This window comes from Numida meleagris, chromosome 1 (assembly GCF_002078875.1).
Source record: "Numida meleagris isolate 19003 breed g44 Domestic line chromosome 1, NumMel1.0, whole genome shotgun sequence".
NCBI classification, from domain to species: Eukaryota; Metazoa; Chordata; class Aves; order Galliformes; family Numididae; genus Numida; species Numida meleagris.
This window is the reverse complement of record NC_034409.1, coordinates 11,921,468-11,945,302: the sequence shown is the minus strand read 5'-3', so window position 1 is coordinate 11,945,302 and position 23,835 is coordinate 11,921,468. Positions and strand designations below refer to the sequence as shown.

At 38.5% G+C, this 23,835-nt stretch overlaps 1 protein-coding gene across 11 annotated transcripts in view; it reads right to left on the bottom strand.

The window, feature by feature from the left end:
* Positions 1-23,835, bottom strand: part of MAGI2 (membrane associated guanylate kinase, WW and PDZ domain containing 2) — a 735,464-nt gene that overhangs the window by 223,033 nt on the left and 488,596 nt on the right. For all 11 annotated transcript variants that reach the window (XM_021384489.1, XM_021384488.1, XM_021384490.1 and 8 more), the window contains one exon: positions 15,195-15,274. In XM_021384489.1, coding sequence (XP_021240164.1) covers positions 15,195-15,274 — 80 coding nt within the window. The remainder of the gene's footprint in view (positions 1-15,194; positions 15,275-23,835) is intronic.

Below are 23,835 nucleotides of genomic sequence, written 5' to 3'. Positions count from 1 at the left end.
ACAAAAATGTTCTAAATCTACTATCTTAGGTGGTCTTTCTACCAGTCTGGTCATTAGTAAGAACATTCAGAAGAGAGAAAAAGTTATTAAATATTTTTATGAATCTCAGGAAGAAACAAAGGAAACATAAGTATAACAGTATCTCAGAGATTATTGATGGCAGAGAAATGTTTGTGCGTATTGATTTTTCATTTGTTTTTAAGCATCCCAGTAATCATGGGAAGAAAGCCAGCACACATGCAGTTTGGCTATCAGACATGATGTTATTGTCAATGACTGCTGTCACATTTTTTGAAAACCCATTAGAAGTGAAAGAAGGAAAACTTATCATGAATACATACATGGTCCAGAATAAACACTGTTTGAACACAAATTTTCTGCCACCAGAATATACATTGTTCTCTCTGGAATGAATATTCATGAAGACATAATTGCAATATTTGTTGTTGCATAAACGAAATCTCCAAAAGCATGCTCCTCATCTGAATAGGAAACCCTTCAAGTCGATCAATTACGGGAGCCTACGCTGAGAAAAAGGCAAACCTCCTTCTTACAGATGACATATCTTTCCACCTAAGTGGATTTCAACAAAAGCCATTCAGTGGGTTTTGGAGCATTACCCTGCCTCTTTTCACTAATGGATAGCCTATCTGGGCTTCTTTAAAAAATAATCTGCATGATTCTTACAATATTAACATAAAAATTTATCAATATGATTTGTCAGCCAGCTTTTCTAGCCATCTTTTCTCTTGTACGAGTATCACTCATAATATTACAGATGCTTAAGTAATACATGAAAGTATGTTTATTACCATCCCATATTCACATCAATTCATTGAAATTCTTCTTTTTCTTACCTGGTGATGGTACAGAATGAATAGATACTTCAGTTCTTTACTAAAATTCCTTAAGCTACTAGCTGTTCACAGCTAGCAGGATCAAAACTAGGGGGAAAAAAGCTTTTCTTTTACTACTTACTAGGCCAAAGGCTACTGTTTTATAAAATGTATTTGATTCCACTTCAGCCAGCAAAACAAAAGAGAACACTGGACCAGTAGAAATCCAAAAATAAAATTTAACTTCTCAAACATTAGCACCCACATTTAATGAATAATCTGAACTATGTGACAGATTTCAAATACAGCACTATGAGAATATATGCTAACCAGATGTCATAGGGAAGCATGAGAAAAGAAGTATACGAGAAGAAATAAGGTGACAAAATCCCTTACACATTTGAAAAACAAAAATATGAAGGGGATAAAACTCAGAAAGTTCAAACAACGTTGAAAGTTTCTTCTGCAGCAAACAGAGATATAATGTCTTTTAATAGTTGGGTAGTCATACAATGTAAGGTATTTCTGTGTCTTCCTCAGTACTCATCAGAGCCACAGTGCTCTGTCTTGTATATTAATGTACACCTTCCAAATACTGTCATATTCTCTGAGTTTTAAAGAGGCAAAATAGTTCAAATAGTGTTAGTGACAAAATACTCAAGTAGAAATATCATGACACAGAAATTGGCAACAGACAAATGAGGACCAGAAAAATATGGCAGTTTTTAGTGAGTACCAATGGAGGCTAGAACCTGCAATAGCCTCTAGCCTAAAGACCCCACTGAAGAAGAAGAGACTGAAAATTCTACAAAATTGCCTCCTCTGCCCCTCCAAAACAACTGATGATGGCAGAGCTTTCCCTGTTCTGCAGTCAAAGCAGAAAGAAATGGAGTGATTCTTCTAGGCCAATTAAGGGATTCAGGGGAACCCTTAAAAGACAAGTGTTTAAGTATACAGATTATATCAGTCCAGAAACAGCCATATCTGACCTTGTTCACCATGCTTACAACGGTGAAAATTTCTAAATTGATGGTCAAGCAAAAGTTGTAATATGAAAATCACTCCATCATATGTGAGCAGCAGTAAACACTTTCATGTTCACTAGCTGCACATGACTGTGATGTATCTGTCAGAGGCTGTTGTAGTATGCCTAAACTGTTTAATTTTGAAACTACGGACAATTATTTTGGGTAGGTTTTTTGTACGGAAGAAACAGAATGTTCAGATATAATAACAGAATAGTTCGGGTTGTAAGGGTCCTTAAAGACCATCTAGTTCCAACTCTCATGACAGAGGTAGGAAAACCTCCCACTAGACCAGGTTTCTCAAAGCCCCATCCAACCTGGCCTTGAACACTTCCAGGGGCAGGACATCCACACCTTCTCTGGGCAGCCAGTTCCAGTGCCTCACCACCCTCATAGGGAAGAATTTACCTCATATGTGATCTAAATTTACCCCCTTTTCTTTTAAAACTGTTATCCTTTGCCCTGTTGCTATGCTCCCTGACAAAGAGTCTGTCCTCATCTTTCTCAGGGGCCCAAATGGATGGAGCTTTTCTGTTTCTGTAACAAGAAAACTGGAATCACTGAAATTTTCTTAAGGGAGTGAAAAATGCAGAATGGTGTTCTTGAAGTGAAAACCTTCCTGTCACAAGACCATGCTTTATAATAAAAAGGTACACTGCAATTATAAATTGCATATGAAAAAATATTTTGTAAAATGGGGAAATCAGAGACTACCTAAGAAATAACAGATGATAGAAATCAAGCTGGAAAGAAGAAAAATATATCTGCTGTTCATTTTCACAGTTTCATAGGCAACAAAGATGTAACACTTCAACACAATGTGTAATCAGAAATAATTATTTTGATTAAATATTATACTGTAGTCTGTATAATTTAATTAGGTTTAAAAATTTAATGTATAAGTGAAACCAATTTTCTCAGTAATAATCCTGAGAGATGACTGCGACTGCTTGGACTCACCAATCCTTTACTCCCACTTTTACTAGACTCAAGGGTTTTCTCATACCTGGGTAGATATTTTTCATTTTTATGCTATGCTGAAATATTTCCAGTATTTTAAAGCATCACAAATCCAAATCTCTTTTTGCGCAGTCTGCACTGCATTCTACACATCTCTGCTTTTATACTTTTCACATTTTATAGTCACTATTCCAAAGCCCTCCAGTATGAATACTGAAAACGCAGTTCTGCTCTTCCCAACTGTTGTGCAGCAGCCACAATCCACGTACTAAACTCCTACGTGTTCCTTCCACTTGGGAGGAAAGCTTGAAATTTTACCACAATATTTTTTTCTCTCCTATAAACAGTGCTTATTGGCCACTGGCTTTGCAGGGTATTTGTCAGGAAAGACAGGTAAAGCGCTGCTTTACCTGTCAAAACTTAAATACGGGACATCTGTGCTCAGACAGATTTTTCCAGTTCTACTTAACAAGGACTCCAGCACTCACTTTGAGGAGACTGGGCTAGAGTCAAAGCACAGATCTTACAAAAGCAAAATTACTGAGACCTCTTGTAAAGCATGTTACAAAAGAAAAAGAAAAAGAAAAAGAAAAAGAAAAAGAAAAAGAAAAAGAAAAAGAAAAAGAAAAAGAAAAAGAAAAAGAAAAAGAAAAAGAGAAAAAGGAAAAGGAAAAGGAAAAGGAAAAGGAAAAGGAAAAGGAAAAGGAAAAGGAAAAGGAAAGGAAAGGAAAGGAAAGGAAAGGAAAGGAAAGGAAAGGAAAGGAAAGGAAAGGAAAGGAAAGGAAAGGAAAGGAAAGGAAAGGAAAGGGAAAAGAAAGGAAAGGAAAGGAAAGGAAAATAGAAGAAAAGAAAGGAAAATAGAAGAAAGGAAAATAGAAGAAAAGGAAATGAGAGACAGGAAGCTGTAAATACAGTGAATTTTAGATCATACAATGGCCTGGGTTGAAAAGGGCCTTAAAGATCATCTAGTTTCAACCCCACTGCTGAATGCAGGGTTGCCAACCACTAGACCAGGCTGCCCAGAGCCACATCCAGCCTGGCCATGAAAGCCTCCAGGGATGGGGCATTCACAACCTCTTTGGGCAACCTGTTCCAGTGCATCACCACCCTCTGAGTGAAAAATTTCCTCCTAATATCTAAACTAAATCTCTCCTGTCTTAGTTTAACCCCCCCCTCCTTGTCCTACCACTACCAACCCATGTAAACAGTTGTACTCACTTCTGTTTATAAAATCCCTTCAAGTACTGGAAGGCCACAATGAGGTCTCCCCAGAGCCTTCTCTCCTCCAAGCTAAACAAGCCCAGTTCTTTCAACCTTTCTTCATAGGAGAGGTGCTCCAGCCCTCTGATCATCTTTGTGGCCCTCCCCTGGATCCCCTCCAAGAGCTCCACATCTTTCTTGTGCTGGGGGCCCCAGGCCTGGACGCAGTACTCCAGATGGGGCCTCACAAGAGCTGAGTAGAGGGGGACAATCTCAGGAGAAACCCTGTGGTATCTGTATATTTTGTGAAGCTCAATTGCTAATGCACAGAGAAATTTGCATTCATCCTCACTGGTCTATAAATACACTGTGTAATAAGCAAAGAGCAATCAAAGAATGTTGAAAAAAATGACAAATAACCTCCCTTTTAAGGTATCTGAAAAACATTGAGTGTTACTAGAGTTATTATTGAGCCATTAGATTTCTTGTGTAGTATCAATGTGCTTTGAAATGGTTGCCAGGAAATACCAAACAGGCCTGTACAAGGCAAACTTTCCGGTCAAGAACATCAAATCATTTTCTACTTCTAGATGCAGTGAGATTGCTGACCTTCAGGAAGAAATTTAAAATGAGGCGATTATGAAGATTAATTTTTAAAAAGGAGAAGATTGCCATTCCGTTTTAATTAATGATCTCTGTTAAAAACAAGAGATTTCATAAGAAAGCCAGAGGAAGGAGAAACAATAAAAATGTGGCTAGCTGGTCATATTGCAATGAGTATAATCCCTCAACCCTCTTTGTTAAACCTATCATGCTTCATTGCCATTTAGAAGTCAAGGACTGAAGGATTAAGGCTATAGAGAGAATAGGATTAAAAATCACGTAGTCTGATTTCTATTAATGATTAAATAATATTTCAGAAGAATTTTCAATCTTTTGTTCTTCATTTGCACTAAGGCCTTGTGAACAATCTTTGCTAAATATTACCTTATGAATTCTTTTCTGTGTGTAATGACTTTCTTTAGGAATTTTCCACATTGGAGCATCTACCACACAATGTTTGTACTTTAGTGGCAAAAATCAACCTCATGCAGTCAGTAAGAGATTTGCTATGTGCTTCAGTGGTGAGTGGAATCCAATTTATAGCTCGTTAAAATGTGAATTGTTAAACTTCTGTCCCTGTTTCTCGAGATGAGTTTAAAAGTCCCTCTCCCTCCTTTTCTAAATTTCATTACACATTCCAGCTGAAAACTACTTAAGCTTAGCTAGTTAACTTGGCAGCAAAGTGAAAAAGGGATGCCATCAGAAACTGAATGTCAGGAGCTCCGGCAGCACCAGTAGAAACTCAAACTGCCATTCATTTTGCCACTCAAAATACCCATTTTGTGGTGGTCATGTAGCCTTGGTCCTATTTCAGTACATGCTAGCTTCAGCCTTCTGGCCATGTTTAGGAGACCATCACTGGTGAAGGTGTTTATTTTATTCTGAAATCAAGTAATAATTTGCAAAAGTTTTACAAAACAAATCAGACCTACTGCAATTTAAAATAAATGTTACATTTTACATCACTAATGAATGTACTGCACTCCTTACACTGGATATTTATTCTAAATGCTCTAACAAACATTTAAACATTAAGGGGGGCCATATATCAGCAACATGACTTCATAGCTCAGAATCTCAAGGCATCTTACAAGCAAATAAGTTTCCCAGCCACCCAAATGGTGTGCTTACAGGACACCAGTTCATAAAACACTGATATTTGAGTGGATTTGTTTTGGTAATGTTGTGAACTAATTTGAATGAAAACCTGTGATTTTCCACATAAAGGACCATGAGACCAGCTAGTAGAGTCCTCAGCCTGAACTTAGCAACTTTAAAATTCTGCAGGTTGCTGGAAGAGTTACTGTCAGGTTGACAGTACCAGTTCAGTCAGGGACTCTGTGCGTGCTGGGGATCTCCCCACTTAAACACACAATCTAGGTGAGTAGTGGGAGCGGTTAGCGCACAACAGCCAAGTGCAAGCTAAACAGTCAAGGAAAACGTTCTTTCTTACTTTTATTCATTCTTGTCCTTGCAATTATTAGCTCTATTTAAGATTAAGGTTAATACTCCACAGGGATTTGTATATCTGCAATAATTAGAAACTGTAATGGCTCTGAAAGCAACGCAATACTTAATAGTCCATTACAACTTAAAGGACTTATCTATCACACTGACAAGCAAGCTCGAAGGAAGCACTCCTGCACCTCAGGCTTCCCCTGAGGAGATGCCAGCTGGTTGCCTAGGGCTGGCCCCAAGGCACAGGCAACCAAAGTACAGACATGTGGACAGCTCTTTTGTCCTCAGTGTTACCCAAGGATGAGTAAGATTGACTCTCAGAACATGTGTCACTGCAACCAGATTGTCCAGAGAAGTGTCTTCTGAACTCCCAGGAAAACAAAAGCCACTAATGAAGAACTCCCCATTCTTATTTTTATTATCATTACTGTCACTTCATCACTGAACGTTTTTTTAGTCAATGAACATCCAGCTGGCATTGCCAGCACAAAACACCCTTCACATGGTTAGGAATGTTCAAGAGATTTCCTGTTATTGTTTAATAGATTCAAAACTGAAAAAGCAACCTGAAAAAAAACATGTTCTGTGTGTACCTAAGTAGCAGAAAAATTTATTGTGATCAATATTATTACAAGTAATGACAGCTCCATTACAAAACTGATGGCATTAAATGCTGTTTAAAAAAATGGTTAGTACACTGCAAAATAGAGTTCTAAGTAAGAACTCTGTGGTTTAAAAGTGCAGTATTCTTATCATCTGGAAACACCTGGATTTAAGTCAGGACTGAAAATGAATTTGGTAGTCTGTCAATCAATTTCCTAATTCCTAGTCATTTGTTCATATCACAAAGCCACCAGGCAGGAGTGTGCGATGGGCAGTCTCTACCCAAAAGTGACTCAGGCCTTGAGTAGGAAGGGTTTTGATGCCTGAATTAAAAAGCGTTTGCAGAGCAGTTTTAAAAGTTTGCAGCAAAATTACTCATCTGTGCCTGGCACTCTCAGCTGAACTCTGCAAGCATTGCTTACTTGCCCTTGGGAAAAAAAACAACAGTCCTTGGCACAGCAACTCAACCCATCCCAGAGGAGGTGGTTAAAATGTCTAGGGACAATGTCATGCTCTGTGTTGCTTTCATATCTTCTCTCTGGATTGATTAATCTGACATTATATTCTGCGCCCCATCTGGCAGAGGAGCTTACTAAACATGTTTTTCACACTTACAGCATAGTTTCTTTTCCAGCCTATAATAGAGAAAGTTTATGTGTTTTAAAATAAAAGAAATAGGTCTCCTAACATTTTTTTCATGGATAAGCAGCAACCTCAAGAGAATATGCAGAGGAGGTCAGGCTCTGGCTGTTAGGCAGAGGAAATACTTCAGAGCCTTGAATATTTCACTAAGCTCTGAATCAAGGACTAGATCAAGATTAATGATGCAAGCAAACGATCAACCTCTGTCTTCAGCAGTCTATCTCCACATTGCAGCCCTTCTGGCTCATCATTTTGTACTTGATCCTCTACCCATGAATAAATTTCCAACAAGAGATCCGGATTCCCTTTCAGGCATCAGATCATCACTTATCAGATGCTGCAGCAAGTACCTCATCCCTTACAACAGGGAAATCCCGGCTTTTCTCTCCACAAAGAGTAACTCCTTCGGACATCTCTCTCATCCATCCTGAGCTTCCTCTCCTGTTGGCAATCACTTAATGTGTACATATCAAGACAAAACAGTCCTGTATTTTCCATGGAAAATACCGGTTAGAATTTAGACTCCAGCCTCCAAACAGCTTCATTGAAGAATTAAACTCACTTTGAGTATTTCTTCACTGTCTTGTGAGATGGACAGATGATTACACAGAAAGTCTTTCAATGCTGTAGACAGCTATTCTTTATTAACCGAGGACAAAAGAACCAATAAAAGATACCAGAGGTTAACTAGCTTTTTGTGAATTGCACGGCTGCCGCATACCACGGACTGAAAACTCTCTTAGAGACGGGTGCTGTGGCCTTTATTTAGTAATCCTGATATCTGCAGCTTAGTTGTATGTTTTAAATGAACACTGAGCTAGAATTCTCCAAGGCAGTTTTCCTGAAAAAATGCCCATATGAACTGCTAACAAAGTAAGCAGAGGCCTTTTTATATGCCATGATGTCTCATTCCACATAAAAACATTATTTTACATACTGACCTATTTGATAACCAACAACATTGCAGAGTTTGAAGAGAACAACCTATGCTGGTACAAAGTTTGAAAAAAAGACTCTCCTCAGTAACACCAAAAATATTTCCCTGGAAACAAGGTTTAAAATAACAATGCTGGTAAACCCTTGATTGTAGCAGAACAAATGGTACCATTTAACATGGTAATGAAACTAGTGCCTAACATTATATATCAATAATGACTTGTATAATTTTAGGAATTCCTATTTTGATCAAGTAAAAAAATACTTTTCCAAAGCTGATATCTCTTTCTACTTTGGTGTCTGAGGGAAGTGAACTCTGTGTGTTCATATTGTCTGTCTGTTAAAGTCTGAATCTATTGCTAGTTTTCAACTAAAGTTAGCTGAGTCACAGATGTCTCAAAGATAAACACATTAAATGATTTGTGAAAATCAGCAACTGCGAAGGGGAAGATGCCTTATGCCTTAAGATGCCCCTGCACCCAGGAATGTTATACTGGGAGCACAGCGGGTGGCCCAGCCCAGCCTACCCAGAGCTTGCAGGTTGTCCTGGAACCTGGGGAACCTGCAAAGGCTGGGGAGAGCTTGGGAGAGTGGGAGGACAGGGAGGTTGGTAGTGGATGTAATGATGTAAGGTAATCTCGGAAGAAATGAGGATATTTCTTTTTAAGTTATGCATAATGTTTGTTAGAATGATGTATTTTGGTTATTGATCTTTTTATGTTTTGATTTACTCATCTTCTGGTAAATGCCTGATTTCTGACACGATGTGATCATTAATTTTTCTGGTAGAATTTTTATCATGTTCACCCACAGAAAGGGAGAGAGACCTCAAAAGACTGTCAGAAATGAAAATAATTTTATAAATAAAATAAATAGACTGCAATGTGCTGCTAAAGATGTGAGATCACAGCCTAGTCCCCTGGCTGAGCTGCTGCTAAGGCTTTCTGATAGAAAGTACCAGAGAATCCTTATGGAAGTTTTCAGAACCAACTTAAAAAAAAAAACAAAAACAAAAACAAAAACCCACAAACATGCAAAAAAAACCACCAAAAATTAAAATTAGAAGATTTTTAGAACTCACAGAGAAAAATTAGAGAGTAGCAACAAGCACAGTATCATATTGCGAGAGATGGTGTTCAGGATCACACATCACTTAAAAAAGCCCAAAAGCATCCTAGGCTCCTCTCTCAGCTCATACTGGGCTCCATTCATTCAATAGAAACAGGGGCTTGATTTGGAGTTACAAGATGTCCTGCTGATGCTTTGCCAACCCAGCATGGTACAGCATTTCCTCTTCCTTTCACATCTTCCTCTACCTGTACTGTTTTGCACAATGTAAAACGTGTAAATCTCTGCTACTGATGCAGCCCAACCCACCAAAAAGGCCCCCCCTCCTTTGTACTAGAGAACAGAAATTTGTTTTCTAATGCAAGGCTACTGCTGCTTCAGCCAAACAAAAACTTATATGCAGATGAGTATTTAGCTACTACACGTTGCCACTGGTGGGCATTAGAATGCACAAACAGTATCCATATAAGACACAAGTTCACATCTTGGTTTCCAGTGAAAATAGGTATAAGAATCACAAAGTAATTCTTCACCCATAAAACCAGCACACCTAAACTCAAGTGCATCTACAAAATGAAAATGTGAAGAGATGATATCTTACAACATGATGGTGAAGAATCAGGCAAACAATGACAAATAATTTCTTCTTATGCTTGTGATTTACTTTAAGTGGTAATTTTGGTAGAGCTATGCATAGATTTAACTATAGAGCCACTTGTACTTGCTAAAAGGGAGGAGGTGTATGCAAACATAGACATTCTGTAGTTTGATCATGGCAGAGATGCTCAAAAAAATCTGAGAAAGAAGAAAAAGAAATGTTCGTTGTGTGGTTTGACTTCTTACAAAGAAATTTGGGTTGTACTAAATCTAATGAAGGTGAGAAAGTCCTAGATTTTTTTTTCCGCCAACAATCAAAGAACATAATGATGAGGAAAGTTATTAATTTTAACAAAGACTGGTGAAATCTGAGAAAATACTTGTTTAGTATTCCTGTTTGCATTTGTAGAGATATAACAGCAGAGCTGCCTATGTAAACTTTCTTCCATCACTGAAAGTCTGTCATTCCACCAGAGTTAGATGGTTTAGGGAGGAAGAACACCTACTGGAAACAAGCAAAATGTTCAACTGCAGACTAATTGCTGGATTTCAGTTATTCCTAGTATTAGTAGGACTGTATGTTAAACGGTGAGATTTTGAGAAAGAACCATTTTTTAGCATTAAGGCACTCACAACACAGAATGATTTTAAAATATTTTTTTCTGAATTCTTAACACCTTTTAAAGAGGTTAACAAACTGAATATGAAATGAAAAAGGTGCTTCTGTGTCTCACATTAGATGTTTCCACCTAAAAACGTACTACATGAATTTTCAGAAAAAAATAAAGAAAAATGGGCCTGTTTACTCATGTGAAAGCTTCTTGCTTTTGCAAGATAGTTACTACCCTCAGATTACAGACAGCCTAATCAGTGATCGCCCTTATGATTTGGAATTTAACATTCATCTTCAAGTTTTTGATTTTTTTTTTTTGCAAGAATAATACTAAATATATCAAGAATTAAAAAATCAGTTATAGCAATAAATCGTCAGCTTTCCCTTTTTTTCTAATTGGAGAGAGAGAGATAGGGATCTGAGATGTTTAGAGGTGATTGATCAATGTGATGACATTGGTCTTGAAGATGGAAAAAGAACTGAGTTCTTGAATTCATGGCTATCTGCATGGTACTGCATGTAACACACGAAGCAGTGAGAGAAAACTCTTTGGCTAGGATGAAAAGGAAAAGTCCTATAAGCCCTGAAGTGGCAGGGTACAGGTTTATGGAGGTTGAAAGTACTGCTAGAGTTCAGTGGAAAGACTCAAAATGACACATGTCCAAGGGGAGATGTCAGATATAGCATGAACTAAGAGGCTCAACTAGGAGAGGAAAACGAAGAGGACAGTGGTAGATTCATTTGTTGCTGGCATGAAGATGAGAGCTGAACGAGTGCACGGCATTGAACCCAAACAAAGATATTGGCTGTGACAATGGGAATTGGGAAAAGGATAACCCACCAAAATGAGACAGGAAGAGTGGGGTGCAGGTCAAGGGGAAGGCATCTAAAGGTAGTAGTTTGCTCCATATAGGTGTTTACACGTGAACCACGTGTCTGTGCCCCTTCACTGTTAAAACAGAGCTGGTATGCACTGTCAATGAAGTCAAAAGGCAACTCCAATCACCTAAACAAACATCTCTCATTTTCAGTCAAGTTTGTGGGTATAGCGTAGATGGAAAGGCAGATGATGAATAACAGGTGAAATCAAAGCTTTATTTATAGTATTGAGTCTACTTGTATTTCAAAATGAACAAATAGGTGAAAGGAGGTTGGCATAAAAAGAAAGAGAAGGTTAAGAGTGATGGAGACGACTGATTGGAGTGGATTAGAAATGAATTAAGTTAAATGTGACTTTCAGATCTCAGGAAATTTCCACAGATTTTTAATCCCCAAATTTTCTCTAGAATGGAATTTTCCAAAAATTGATTAAAAAATCTGAAAAATTAAATTACTACATTTCTTAATCAAAATTAAACTTTCTACAATAATAGATAGTTCTGTCATTTAGGCTCATTTCCATTTAGAGTACATTTTATTGCCTTCTGGGACTTGTACTTCTTTTCCATATTCTCTCCCAAAGAAAAGACTCTGTTAGTAGACCACTCACATAATAGAGCTGTAATCATGCATATCTGATGAGTCTGCTATATGTTATAATTTTATATAAAATGTAGCAACCAGCGAATCTGGCTTAAAAGGGGCAGAACTATAATGTCTATCTGCAGACAAATATTGGTCAACCATTCTACGATTCCATGATTTTTCATGTGAAAAAAAAATAATTAGAAAACATTTAAAATAAGTATTCCATACAGACAAATCCAAATTTCTGATTCCTGTTTTCAGGAGAGAGAAAAAAAAAAAGTCCAGACTTTCTGAAAGAAATCAGAAATGTGTAAAATATTCCAGTTTGTATTGCCAGCCATTTCTCTTTCTTGCTGTTCTGAAAGTCAAATAAGCATTGCACAAACAGAAAGAGGTAGTTCTTGCTTCAAAGAACTACCATCTAAGTAGCTCTGACAGAGAAAAAGTCAAAGTAATTTGCTGAAACTCACACAGAAGGTCATGACAGAGACAGAAATAAAAATCAGCCCTTAAAACCTCCTGACCTACAAAGGGGGTAAGAGCAGTGTCTGTCATTAAAGAAAAACAGAAGGAGTTCACAGCATGAAGGCAAAGAAAGCTTGACTTGGTAGAGCTTGTCAGTCTCTTGGAAAAGATGTGAAATTTTCTTCCAAGAGGAGGGATGCACTGGAAGGTTTGTTCAGACTTTTCAAATTGAAGTGCGCAAGCACTGGGATTTGCATGTATGGAAGCTGGGGAACATGGAGACTTAGTTTTTGGCAAAGGAACATTGAAGAACTGAAAGTGGAGGAGAGGATATGCTTGGAGCAGAGGAGGCCTTCAGTACTGTTAGAGTAAAACATCAGGACTCAAATGTTAAACACTACTCAGACTTTGTCTGGGGTGGAAATGGTGTGCTGGTTGCAGAATGAAGAAGGATTTGGCAGGATTTGCACAGAAAGAGAACATGAAAATAGGGTTGTTCAAATGAAGACCTGATGGCAGAATCCGATAGGTGATAAGGACATAATAGTATATCTCAGGGAATCAATACAAGTTTCAAATGCTGCAAAAGGAGCGTCAGTGAAAAACACAAGCTATGCAGATAGCAATATAGAAGCTTGTTAAGTATCATTTCCTATCTCTGCACTTTCTAAATTTTTGTATCTCTTCGTAAAAGTGTGCCATAATAAATCATGACATGTAACAGAAAAGATGTTTGGCATAAAAAACGTATACCAAGTTGTAGCTGAAATGTGTGAAATTACTCCTTGATCTGACATTAAATCTAAATGAAAATTCCATACCCCTGTATGCTATAACAAACACCGTGATGGTGGATCTCAGAGTAAGGTATAGTCATTTTAAGGCATTTTTAAGAGTCTTCTGCAGGTATTGGACGTTTAAAAAAAACCAAAAAACTACAACAAAACACCAGAAAAACACAACAGCAATTTTTGAGCAACTGAAGAACCTTAGGAAAAGAGGGGACTTTGCAAGAACAACCTCTATGAGAATACAAGGTCTCTTCCTACTCTTTTAAGCTTCACTTCAAGTACTTTGCATTAATGAGGTGAGCAACTTTAAAGTACAGCATGACCCAGAACACTATCCTCATTCAGTAATCTAGTAGTCAAATAGCTGTAAGATAATGCTGCTTCTTTAATGCATTGATCTTCATTTAAAATTATATCAAACTCTGCTATTTTTAAAAAAATATTTCAGTATTTGTTGTGATCTCAATATATAACAGCTATAAGAAAAAAAAAGCAACACACATTCACTCCAAGTAATGTGATATGTCACTCCATAGATATCGCTGGATTTTTCTCCTGCTTTTTCTATCAGTATTCCTTCATATAAGTAATGCAAGAGATTTATAATACAGAACCCCTGTGCCCTTGTTTTGCTTCAGTAACACTTCTTTTCACTACAGAATGTACTCCAGGGACTAGTGTTGTAAGTGCTGGAATAAGCATCACAAAATCATTCAGACATGTAATTTCTGATGTCAGAAGCGAACGTCAGAATTACTGCTGAAATAAGGAAGGGATTTTTAGAATAAAGCAGCCTTTCAAAACGAAGCCGTTTGCAAAAACAGAACAGTCTATACCAAATCACTGCCCCTACATTTCACACAACCAGCAACTCTTCAGTGACCCTTCTATCAGCCCAAAATTGCACTGAGTTTTCTTTCTATTAGTAATATCTACATTAAACAATGTAACGCATTTTAGAAAATTTAAAATAAATCAGATGCAGCACATGAAAGCCTATTAGTCAGTTTAAAATATTAAAATGCTTTGAGTTAACGTAAATAGCATGCATGCATTTAATTCTCTATATCTCACAATAACAAAACAAGAAGCATTCTTTAGAAATCATTCCTTCTTAACTGGCTCATTTAATTAACATTCAAGTATTAAACAATAAAATAAAACTCCTCAGAAAAAGATCCATTACTGTGCATATTTAATTTGGCTTTATTAAATGATTCTGATTCCTGAAACTTTACCAGAGCAAAAATAAAAATCATACTGAGTGCATACGCAATAGTTTGAGGAGATGTGTCTTATTTCATCTCTCTCGTTGAGTTAGTCGATACACTACTCATCTCTGCTGCCGCAGCTCCTCTAAGCATCCCCATGCTATTTACACTGATAAATTTTAAACCATTAACAACGCAGTACCCCCAAATGCAGTCACAAACTCGGACAGACACAGATCTATTTTCTCCCTCCCACACGGTGCTTTATCAGACACTATTTTGTTTAAATTGGCTACTAAACAGCATAGCACTGTACCTTTAAATACAAATCAAACAATATTCATATTCCCACGGTGCTGCTAGCTTCCCTTATGCATTGAATCGCCTGTAGATTAAAAGCTCAGAATCTGAAAAGGGATTCTGTTCTGCAGACCAAAGTTCTCCGTAGGAGATGAGGGAGAGGGTCAGTCCCGGAGTCACACACACAACAGGCAGAAAACACACTTGTGATCCTCAGCTTTGGATAGCATCAGAAAGGGGAATAAAAAGCAGAAACACATGGCACACTGAGAACTGGTATCACTTATGGCTTCTAACCAAAGCAGCAATTAAACACCTTTCATCATTCCCCCAAATGCCTGATTTTGTAAGAACTGAGAGAGAGACACACACACAAAGGCAAATCCCCTCTGAGCAGCAACGAAAACTTAATAACCTACCATTTTCTTTGCACTCTTCTGGAGGTTTAGCCTTTTTCGCAAGTCGTGGATCCAGCCATGATGTTGTCTTTGTGTTATGGCTGAAAAGAAAAGAGATCACTCTGAGCAGACACATACTGAAAGGAATCAAGTTTATTCCTTAAGAAAAAAGGGTTAGTCCAACAAAATTGCAATCGATACACTTAATTTGCTTACTGGTTCTAAGTAGCCCTGAAGGAGGTGTAAGAGTAATTGTGCAAGGCAGCTGTAAATTTGGCAACCTCAGCTCCCTGTCCTCAAAGCAGCTATTTTTATTAAAATCAACTAGAATGTTGCCAAGTTAACCTCATTGAAAATGCAGAACTCATCCAGAGCAAAAGGAATTTATTACAAATACAGTGTTCTCCCGTTGAACGAGTGCAGGCGGCAGGATTCTGTACCATTCTCACAGTTTTCAGATAGAATTATTTTCATCTTAAACCTGTCCTTTTCATAAATACAGGTTTCTTATTTCTTACCAGCAGCACTGGCAAGGCATAGCGAAAGTAATGCAAATTACGGCATGTTCCTGCAAAGACTACGTTTCCGGACAGAGTGATTAATGATACTTTGTTTAACAAACCTTTATCTCTTCATAGATAATCCTTCTATCAAGATAAAATAGATATGCACAAGCTGAATGAATCATGTGGCTTCTTTCTATACTCTGAATAGATCTTTGAGGAATCAGCCATGAAATGGCATTGAACTGATACAAACTGTTTTCTAAGAGATTATTTTGTCAAATGAATTGACACTTAACACACCTAATGAGACTTAAAACCAAGATTTTTTTCAATGTATATCTTTACCATAAGCATTTGAATTTGGAACCATTTTTTTTTAAAGTATGTTAAGGAAGGAAGGCTATAAAATAGAAAAGGATGTGATCATTACTCCTTTATATTTTGAGATGCCTTTCTTACAATACCATCATTCATAGTCCATTCTAAGCCATGTTTTATTTATATGATACACCCTAGGAGGATGCTTGTTCCATGCAATTTATATAGTACTGAATTATTTAGGTTATTATTAATTTGCTATGTCATTGTAAAGTATACTTAAGACGTATCTTATAAACATTAGCATAAGGTGTAGAAAAACAGGGGACCTGGCAAAAAATGGATTAGGATGCAATTGGTAATTGGTGAGTTACTGACTGATACAGTCTGTGTGGTCCAAACAGCACTGGTTCCCCTAGGGAAAAATAAATGCGTAGTACCAGCCCTTTCTTACACCTTAACTACCTGTTTAAGCCTTGGCAGGTAACTAGTCCTCTGCCTTGATTTCTCTGTCTCTGAAAAAAGTGATAATACCTACTGCTCACCATTATTGTCACAATATTAAGTCTTCCTACACACTTTTGATGAAAAAAAAAAAGGGAGATGAGAGTCATGTACGGATAAAATGGCAAACAAAATGAAAATTGAGGCATTTAAATTCCTATTTTAAGCACGCCCTATCTAAAACACCATTTGTGACAGGTGAGGAGGAAAAATAAAATCTTCACTGACTTTAGGAACATGGCTGCATCTGCAGAATAAAAACAATAAACTAAAGGTAAAGGAAATGTGAAACAATGCCATCAGCCTGTGCTTGATTTCAAATGTAAGTAAGACGCTTTCTCTGAAGATTTGGCTGCCCGTGGTCTCCTGTAGGGTATATTTTTATACTGCAGTCACAGCCTAGCTGCAGCTTGTGCAGACATACTTGAGCTAGCTTTAAATTAACCAGTGGAGCTACCGGCAGTGACGCTGTTGCAGCAGCGTGGAGCTCAGCGTGGGCTGCTCTCAGCTCCTTGGGTGCACCCAGCAGCACACACTGAGCCCCATGCTACCACGGGTGCCTTGTTAGCAGTGCTAGAGCTGGGCACTGGCTTGGGCTATCAGTGCAAGCTGCAGTTGCACCTTGCATGCCCAGTATGGGCATGTCTGTGCAATAGCCACTGACTCCCAGCTACCAATTCTCAATGACTGCAGGGACCCCCACTGGTTGCAGGGATTCACAGATAGATTCCTACAGCTCTGAAAGTGCAAAATATATGACTTCTCGTAGTAATCTTCACTGTGATATAAAATGCATCTCAAAGCACTTTACAAAGGAAATAAAAAACATCACTCTTATTTTAAAGGTGGGAAAATGGAGGCACAGAGACAGCAAGCAATTGTCCATCACCACAAAAGGAGCCAGCGGCAGAACCAGTGCTAATAGCCAACTCTGTTGTAAGCTGGCTGGCTGGTGTTTGCCTCATAAGACTGCATGAGAGCAGAACAGACCATTTCACCAGCCCTGAAAATATCCCTGTGACACTTCTAGAATAGCCCTGAAATGAGTTTCCAGGCTTCTGCAAAGACAGGTGCCAAACTGAAAATAAGCCCAATTCAGCATTACTGTTTAAACGCATGAATTACTTGAATTACATCCTTTGAGGGTTTTGATGAAACCAAAAGCAACAACAAACAAATAGTTACGCTTCCCTTCAGAATAAATGTGGCTTTCATAAAGCCAGGAGGACTACTGCCTTCCAGTTTTGTCCACTGTGGCCATTCCATGCAAAACCAAAACTAAATGAAAAAAAGTCAACAGTTTTTCCACCAGGAGAATGATCCTTCAGTCTGCAGCAGCATTTCAGAGAATGAAGATGGTACCTCATCTAGATGAGGCCTTCCAGCACTCAATCTCCTCTTCTACTTTCCATCTCATTCAGCAAAAGTAAAAATTATCCACAAGAACTTTTATCTATAGCAAGTAGAAGGAGCAAAGTACCTTTTGAAAACCACCCCTCTGCTCCTTACCCATCTCTGTGCCTGCTCCCTTGCTCCGCACCTGCTCTATCATTCATACTGAAACTTATGGAATCACTTGCAAAGGGACTTGAAGTACTTCCAGACAGGTGCTCCAGCATATGGTAAAACCTGTTTTCCTTTTCTCAAGATTGACCCTATCTGAAAGGATGCAGAATTAACAATAGGACAAGAGGGAACGGCCTTAAGTTGCACCAGAAAGGTTCAGATTGGATGTTAGGAAAAATTTCTTCTCAGAAAGAGTGGTGAGTTATTGGAACAGGCTGCCCAGGGAGGTGGTGGAGTCACCGTCCTTGGAGGTGTTCAAGAAAAGTGCAGATATGGCACTAAAGGACACATGGTTTAGTGAGCATGGCAGGGATGTGTTGATGGTTGGATTCGATGATCTTAGCGGTCTTTTCCAAACTTAATGATTCAGTGATTCTATTCTATGATTCTATGAACTCCATCTTCTAACAAAACCATCAATGTGCTCCTTAAAAGTGATTGTTTTGAACACCTCAGCAATCAGGTACCCAGCTCACCTACACTCCGACAGTGAGTAAATACACAACTAGCACTATGCTTCTCTGTAAAAGAAGGAAATAAATGCTCCTGCATTACAGCACTGTGGTTTCCTCTAGATCTCTACTTCTCTCCTACTGAGGAGGTATATATAGCAGGGTCCTCTTCCAATCTCCTGTGTGCCGGCTTTTGAATTGCAGGCTTTGGAAAGATGCTGCTCTTTTCATACACCACATTGTTGTTCAGGTCAACCTGAAGCCCTGTCCTTGGAGACATTCAAGGTGAGGCTGGACCAGGCTCTGAGCAACCTGACCTAACTGTAGATGTCCCTGTTCATTGCAGGGGAGTTGGACTAGATAGATGACCTTTAAAGGTCTCTTCCAATTCAAATGATTCCATGATTCTACTCTATTATAACCTGTTCTGTGTCTTCCAGAAAGGACTAAAACTGGGCTTAGCCAACAGCACAGACGCAAAACAGGCAGTTTCTACTTCACACAGATAGGATAGACTGAAAATGACAGGAAGAAGAAGGGTTTGGTAGTGCTGGCTGGCTAAATGTCCCAGGGCAGGCTGCAGGAACATCTCAGGGAAGATGTCACCTCCCTTGAGTCCCAGTGCTCTGCCTGTTCCCTCTTCAGCTCTGCAATGGATTAGAATCTTTAGAAGCTATAAGGAGACAATATTTAGCTCCAAAAGAGTTTTTAATCTAATTTAAAAGAAGCCATGGTAGGAAAGTTTTAACAATGGTAAGAAGACAGAAGGAACAGTAAAATGGTCAAATTAATACCAATGACAAAAGTAACTCTAACACACATCTGCTGCAAAAGCTGTGAACATTTTAATGTTTCTTGAGCAGTAAGAATCCTGTAAAATGCACATGGGATAAGCTGTCCTGCTTCACCACTAGGTCTAATCATGTGTGCACCTGGAGAAGTCCTATAGACAGACCAGAAGGGGAGGGGAATGAGGATTTGCAGATTAGTTATGAATGAGTTGTGGATGAATAACAGAGGCGGTTGTGGAACAAATGCACAGTCAGAGTGGTTGTCACTGGCTGAATGAGCATGAAGTGACGCAACAAAAGCATCCTGTGAGAAATACAGCTGTGGCTTCACCAGCGTTTTCCGCTGGCCACTGTTTCATTACTCAGCAATAACCATATCTCACAATTAAAGGGCAGATTTATAAAGGCTATACTTACACAGTTTCCACGATCTTGATTAATAGCTAGGATGACTGAACTAATACATGGTTGCTGGCAAACCAATCAGGTATGCCTCAGAATGTCTTGAAATAAGCAGCAAATTCCTAATTCTGGAAACCTCGAAAGCAGTGAATGAAAAATCTCTTTGGTTCTGCCTTATAGAGATGGAGCATGAGAATAGCAGAACATTTTAAAATTCATTCTGATTTATTAACTGCTGGGCAAAATATAAACAATTTAATACCCAAGGTTTATTGCAGTGTTGAAAAATAATGCCAAAATAAACCCCACCAGAAACGATTACTATTGTAGCCAAAAGTCAATACACTAATTATTGAAAGTTAACTTAAATCCGCTTTACCGAGCACTTACACTTGGCCAAAATACCTTATTGCAGTCAGTGTCCTACTATATCAATTAGACACAAAACTCTAAACTTTCATGGAAAAAAAAAATCAAAACATTTTTCAGCTGGTTTAAATAGAGTGAAAGAAGCTCAGAATACTTCCCAGAAACTCTGACTCAACCTCCCATTCTTCTCTTTGTAGCTCTGCTTTCAATACTTTGCAGCCTGTTTATAACCCATTTTCCCCTTATTACTGGAGCTTGGTACCAGCACCAAAGACTCTCTAGAATTTCAATGGATATTTGTCCATACTTTCAGGAATTAAAAAACCAGACACTTGGAGTGTGGCTTTTCTTGCTTAACAATGTACTAATTTATTATTATTTGTCATGCGGTATATTATTTTACTTAAGATTTTTAATACGATAGATTGGTGTTAGCAATCTGCCAGTTTAAAGCACTTTGACAGATGAAGTTTCTTGTAGTAACAAAGCCCTCAGAAAATCTCTTGAAACGTTTCTGAAGGGAATGCAGAAAGCACTTACTGACAGTAATAGCTTTAATGTCTTTTGAAAACACTGCAAACCTATTCTAAATTGTGACTCTTGCAAGGTATGTAATTTGCACGTTATTGTGAAAGGCATTTCAAAATGGGTATTTACCAATGTGCTGCTTCAGTGTATTCGGGGACAGCACATATGGGTTTGTTTGGGTTTTTATTGTAAATGCATAACATTCAAGATGGTCCTCAATAGAACAGCTTGAGCAAAGGAGAGTATATGAGACAGAGAAAAACCAAGTGCACTACAGGCCACCTGACTTTCATATTAAAATGCTTCATCCTTTCCCCTGTTTGTATACCGAAGATCCAACTATCTGCAGAGCTCTAGATAAACTGATTTTCAAGCAATTTACACGTAGGGGGACAGTGACAAAACAAAAAAAGAGCTGTAACATCACAATTTTGCAATTTACCCTTTGTGGGCTACTTCCCAAACTTCCTGCACACATGCAGGGAGAGATGCAGAGGGGACTCCACTTCTGGCTATGATGTGAATCAGAGCAGTTATGACTGCACTTTGTGTTGCACTTCACACTGTTGGTTTGTGTTACGTGTGTCTGGAATATGAGGTCCTTTAGAGATACAGTGCTGAGGATCCCCATTCTGTGCATCCCAGATGGCCTTGGGCAGTGGTAAGCACTTATGTACTTGTATCAAATACAGTGGTGGTGCCTCTAGGCATTTGTAGGAGCAGAAGATCCATATGTAAGATTTCTGAAGGAATACATAAATGCCTAAAGTCTCCTATGGTCATTTTTGCTGTTAAGGCACTCTGACTCAGCTAAATTGCGACAAAGAATGGACTTCATTTCATGTGACTGCCATCTAGAAATTACACAGCTAACTTTGTAGGATTCTTCTCTACTCAAAGGAGAGTCACCTATACAGAATAATTTATCTTACTTGTTTTAGGGTGGGATTAGGGACCTAAACATATGCTCTTAATACCATGTTAGTCTCCATGGTGTCTTTCAAGTGGTCTTCAGCTGCCATTCTGTAAGGGCATTGGGTTTGTATCTTATCTGCCAGGTCCATGTATATAACTTGGGCTATTACGATACTTTTACAGTAGTGATTTGACTCACATCAGGATTCAAGTGAATATCTTAATTTACCCACTGAGCATCCTTCCAGCTGTAAACTTTCATTTGAATCTAAACCAGATGACACGCAGCAAGAGCTCACCTAGTACACTTCAGCCATTCACAGGAGTGTAGTGCAGGGCATCTGGAAAGAGACAGTGGATGTAGATGCCAGGCCATCAGCACCAAGTGTTTCACTCTGCAGTCTGCTGATATTGCTAAAGTAGATGCAGATGTGATTTAGATCAGGAGGAATCCAAACGGGTTTTAACTCTAATCTGGTGCCGTGGACTGAATCCCTATCAGGGTTTGGAGTCAATTTTTTGTACTCCTAGAGATAACTTTATTTTTAGTTTCATCTGAAAATATTCCAGTTCACATACTTCGACATGTGAACCAAATCACAGTGAGTGGAGACGACCACATTTCCTTCAAAAGTGTACTCCTGACAAAAATCAACATGCTTCTGCAGATGTACCCTTGAATATCCTAGGGGATTTTTACTAGTAAAAGCACCTACATTTGGACAAACAGATTTCACCCTTCGTAGGATGAATCAGCCTCTGGAGGTAATTACCTCTCATCAGCGACCACCGAAAGAGTCTTGGCAAGTGGTTTATACTAGATTCCTAATGCTGAACAGCAAACCAGGTGAATGGAGTCCTCTAGTTCATTAAACTGAAAGAAGGTGAAAGAATGTAATACCACTACAGATGTCAGAGGAAAGGTGTTGAAAGAGGAGCTCTGCAGAGCAGCAGAGACATTTGGGGAAAAGACAAGAAATCAGAGAGTGAGGAAAGACAACAGGAGCTGAGCTGGCAGTTTGGCCTGGATGTCAGCATAGATTAAAAAGCAGCTGAGGGTTAGGGAAGATTCAGCACTGGTACATATTAAGAATGTCTTCAGAACAACAAAATATAAGAGAATTAAAAAAATCAGAATTTGCAAAGTTTTTTCCAAGTCCCTCATTCCAGAGTAGTTTGTCATAAGGCAAGCAACTGGTTGCAGGAGAAAGAAACTGCAAGTGATCTTTCCTGGTGCCTGTCCCACTGTGTCATGCTGAAAGACAAAGACTGGGAGATGTGATTGGGTTGTTATGCCCAACTGAAACAGACAGATTCAACACAACATGCAGAGATGGAATCATGGACGTCTGTGATCAAATTCACAGAAAGATGATGATTAAGAATCATCTAGATGATAAGGTCATACTGATACTTTTTTCTTGAAGAAGAGGAATCCTGTCAGAAGTGCACATTAAAACAGCATGTGAAAAAAGTCCTTGGAAGGTCATCTTAATTGCCCATTAATTGTAGTAGCAGAAATAACCACAAAACTAAGGCATGGAGAATTTCAGTATTACACACTGATATGCTGATGATGTAACACAGTTGCAAAAGACCCAAGCTAGCTCCTAAGAGACTGGATAGTTGCTGCAGGATATGGAAGTAATCTGGAGCGGAAAGAAGGGTGTACTTCCACATCAGTACTTTTAGCATATTATTGTATGAAAAATAAAGGTGATCAAATGTAATGATGCAGCTATGCTTAATTAATATACTTTGCTTTTTGATGGTGAACTGATGAGCCAGCAGGAATAGCTAAGTATACCATGCTTCTTCAGGTACACAGGATGCTAGGGTAAACATGCTATTTCTGCCATCAAAGGACTTTCTTACCTTAAAAATTAGAAATACTGATCCCATTGAAGTCAGCTGCAATATTCTTAGAAACAAACTGGGTCAGGTTTTTACTTTTCCAGTCTGTAGCTGTACATCTCTTCAGGTAACACCTGAAATAGCACCAGCTATATTCAAAACCTTAATGGCTGTTTTTTACTGTGAAGAGGAGAGTCCTTGGCAGAGATCTATTTTATAGCTGTTTTGTAGTCTTTTATGGTGCTCTCATGAAAAGTACCTCTAACTAAAAAAGATACTGCAACAGGTCCAAAAAGCAATGCTGATTGTAAAATCAGGGAAGTAGGTGTTAATGGAGGAAGAGACTTGATATCTGTGAGATGCACTGCAAAGTGTTTTGTTAAACCTCACATGTCCAAATTCTCCTAAAAATGATCACCACAGTTCAAAGATGAGCCTTTATAGATGTATTACAGAG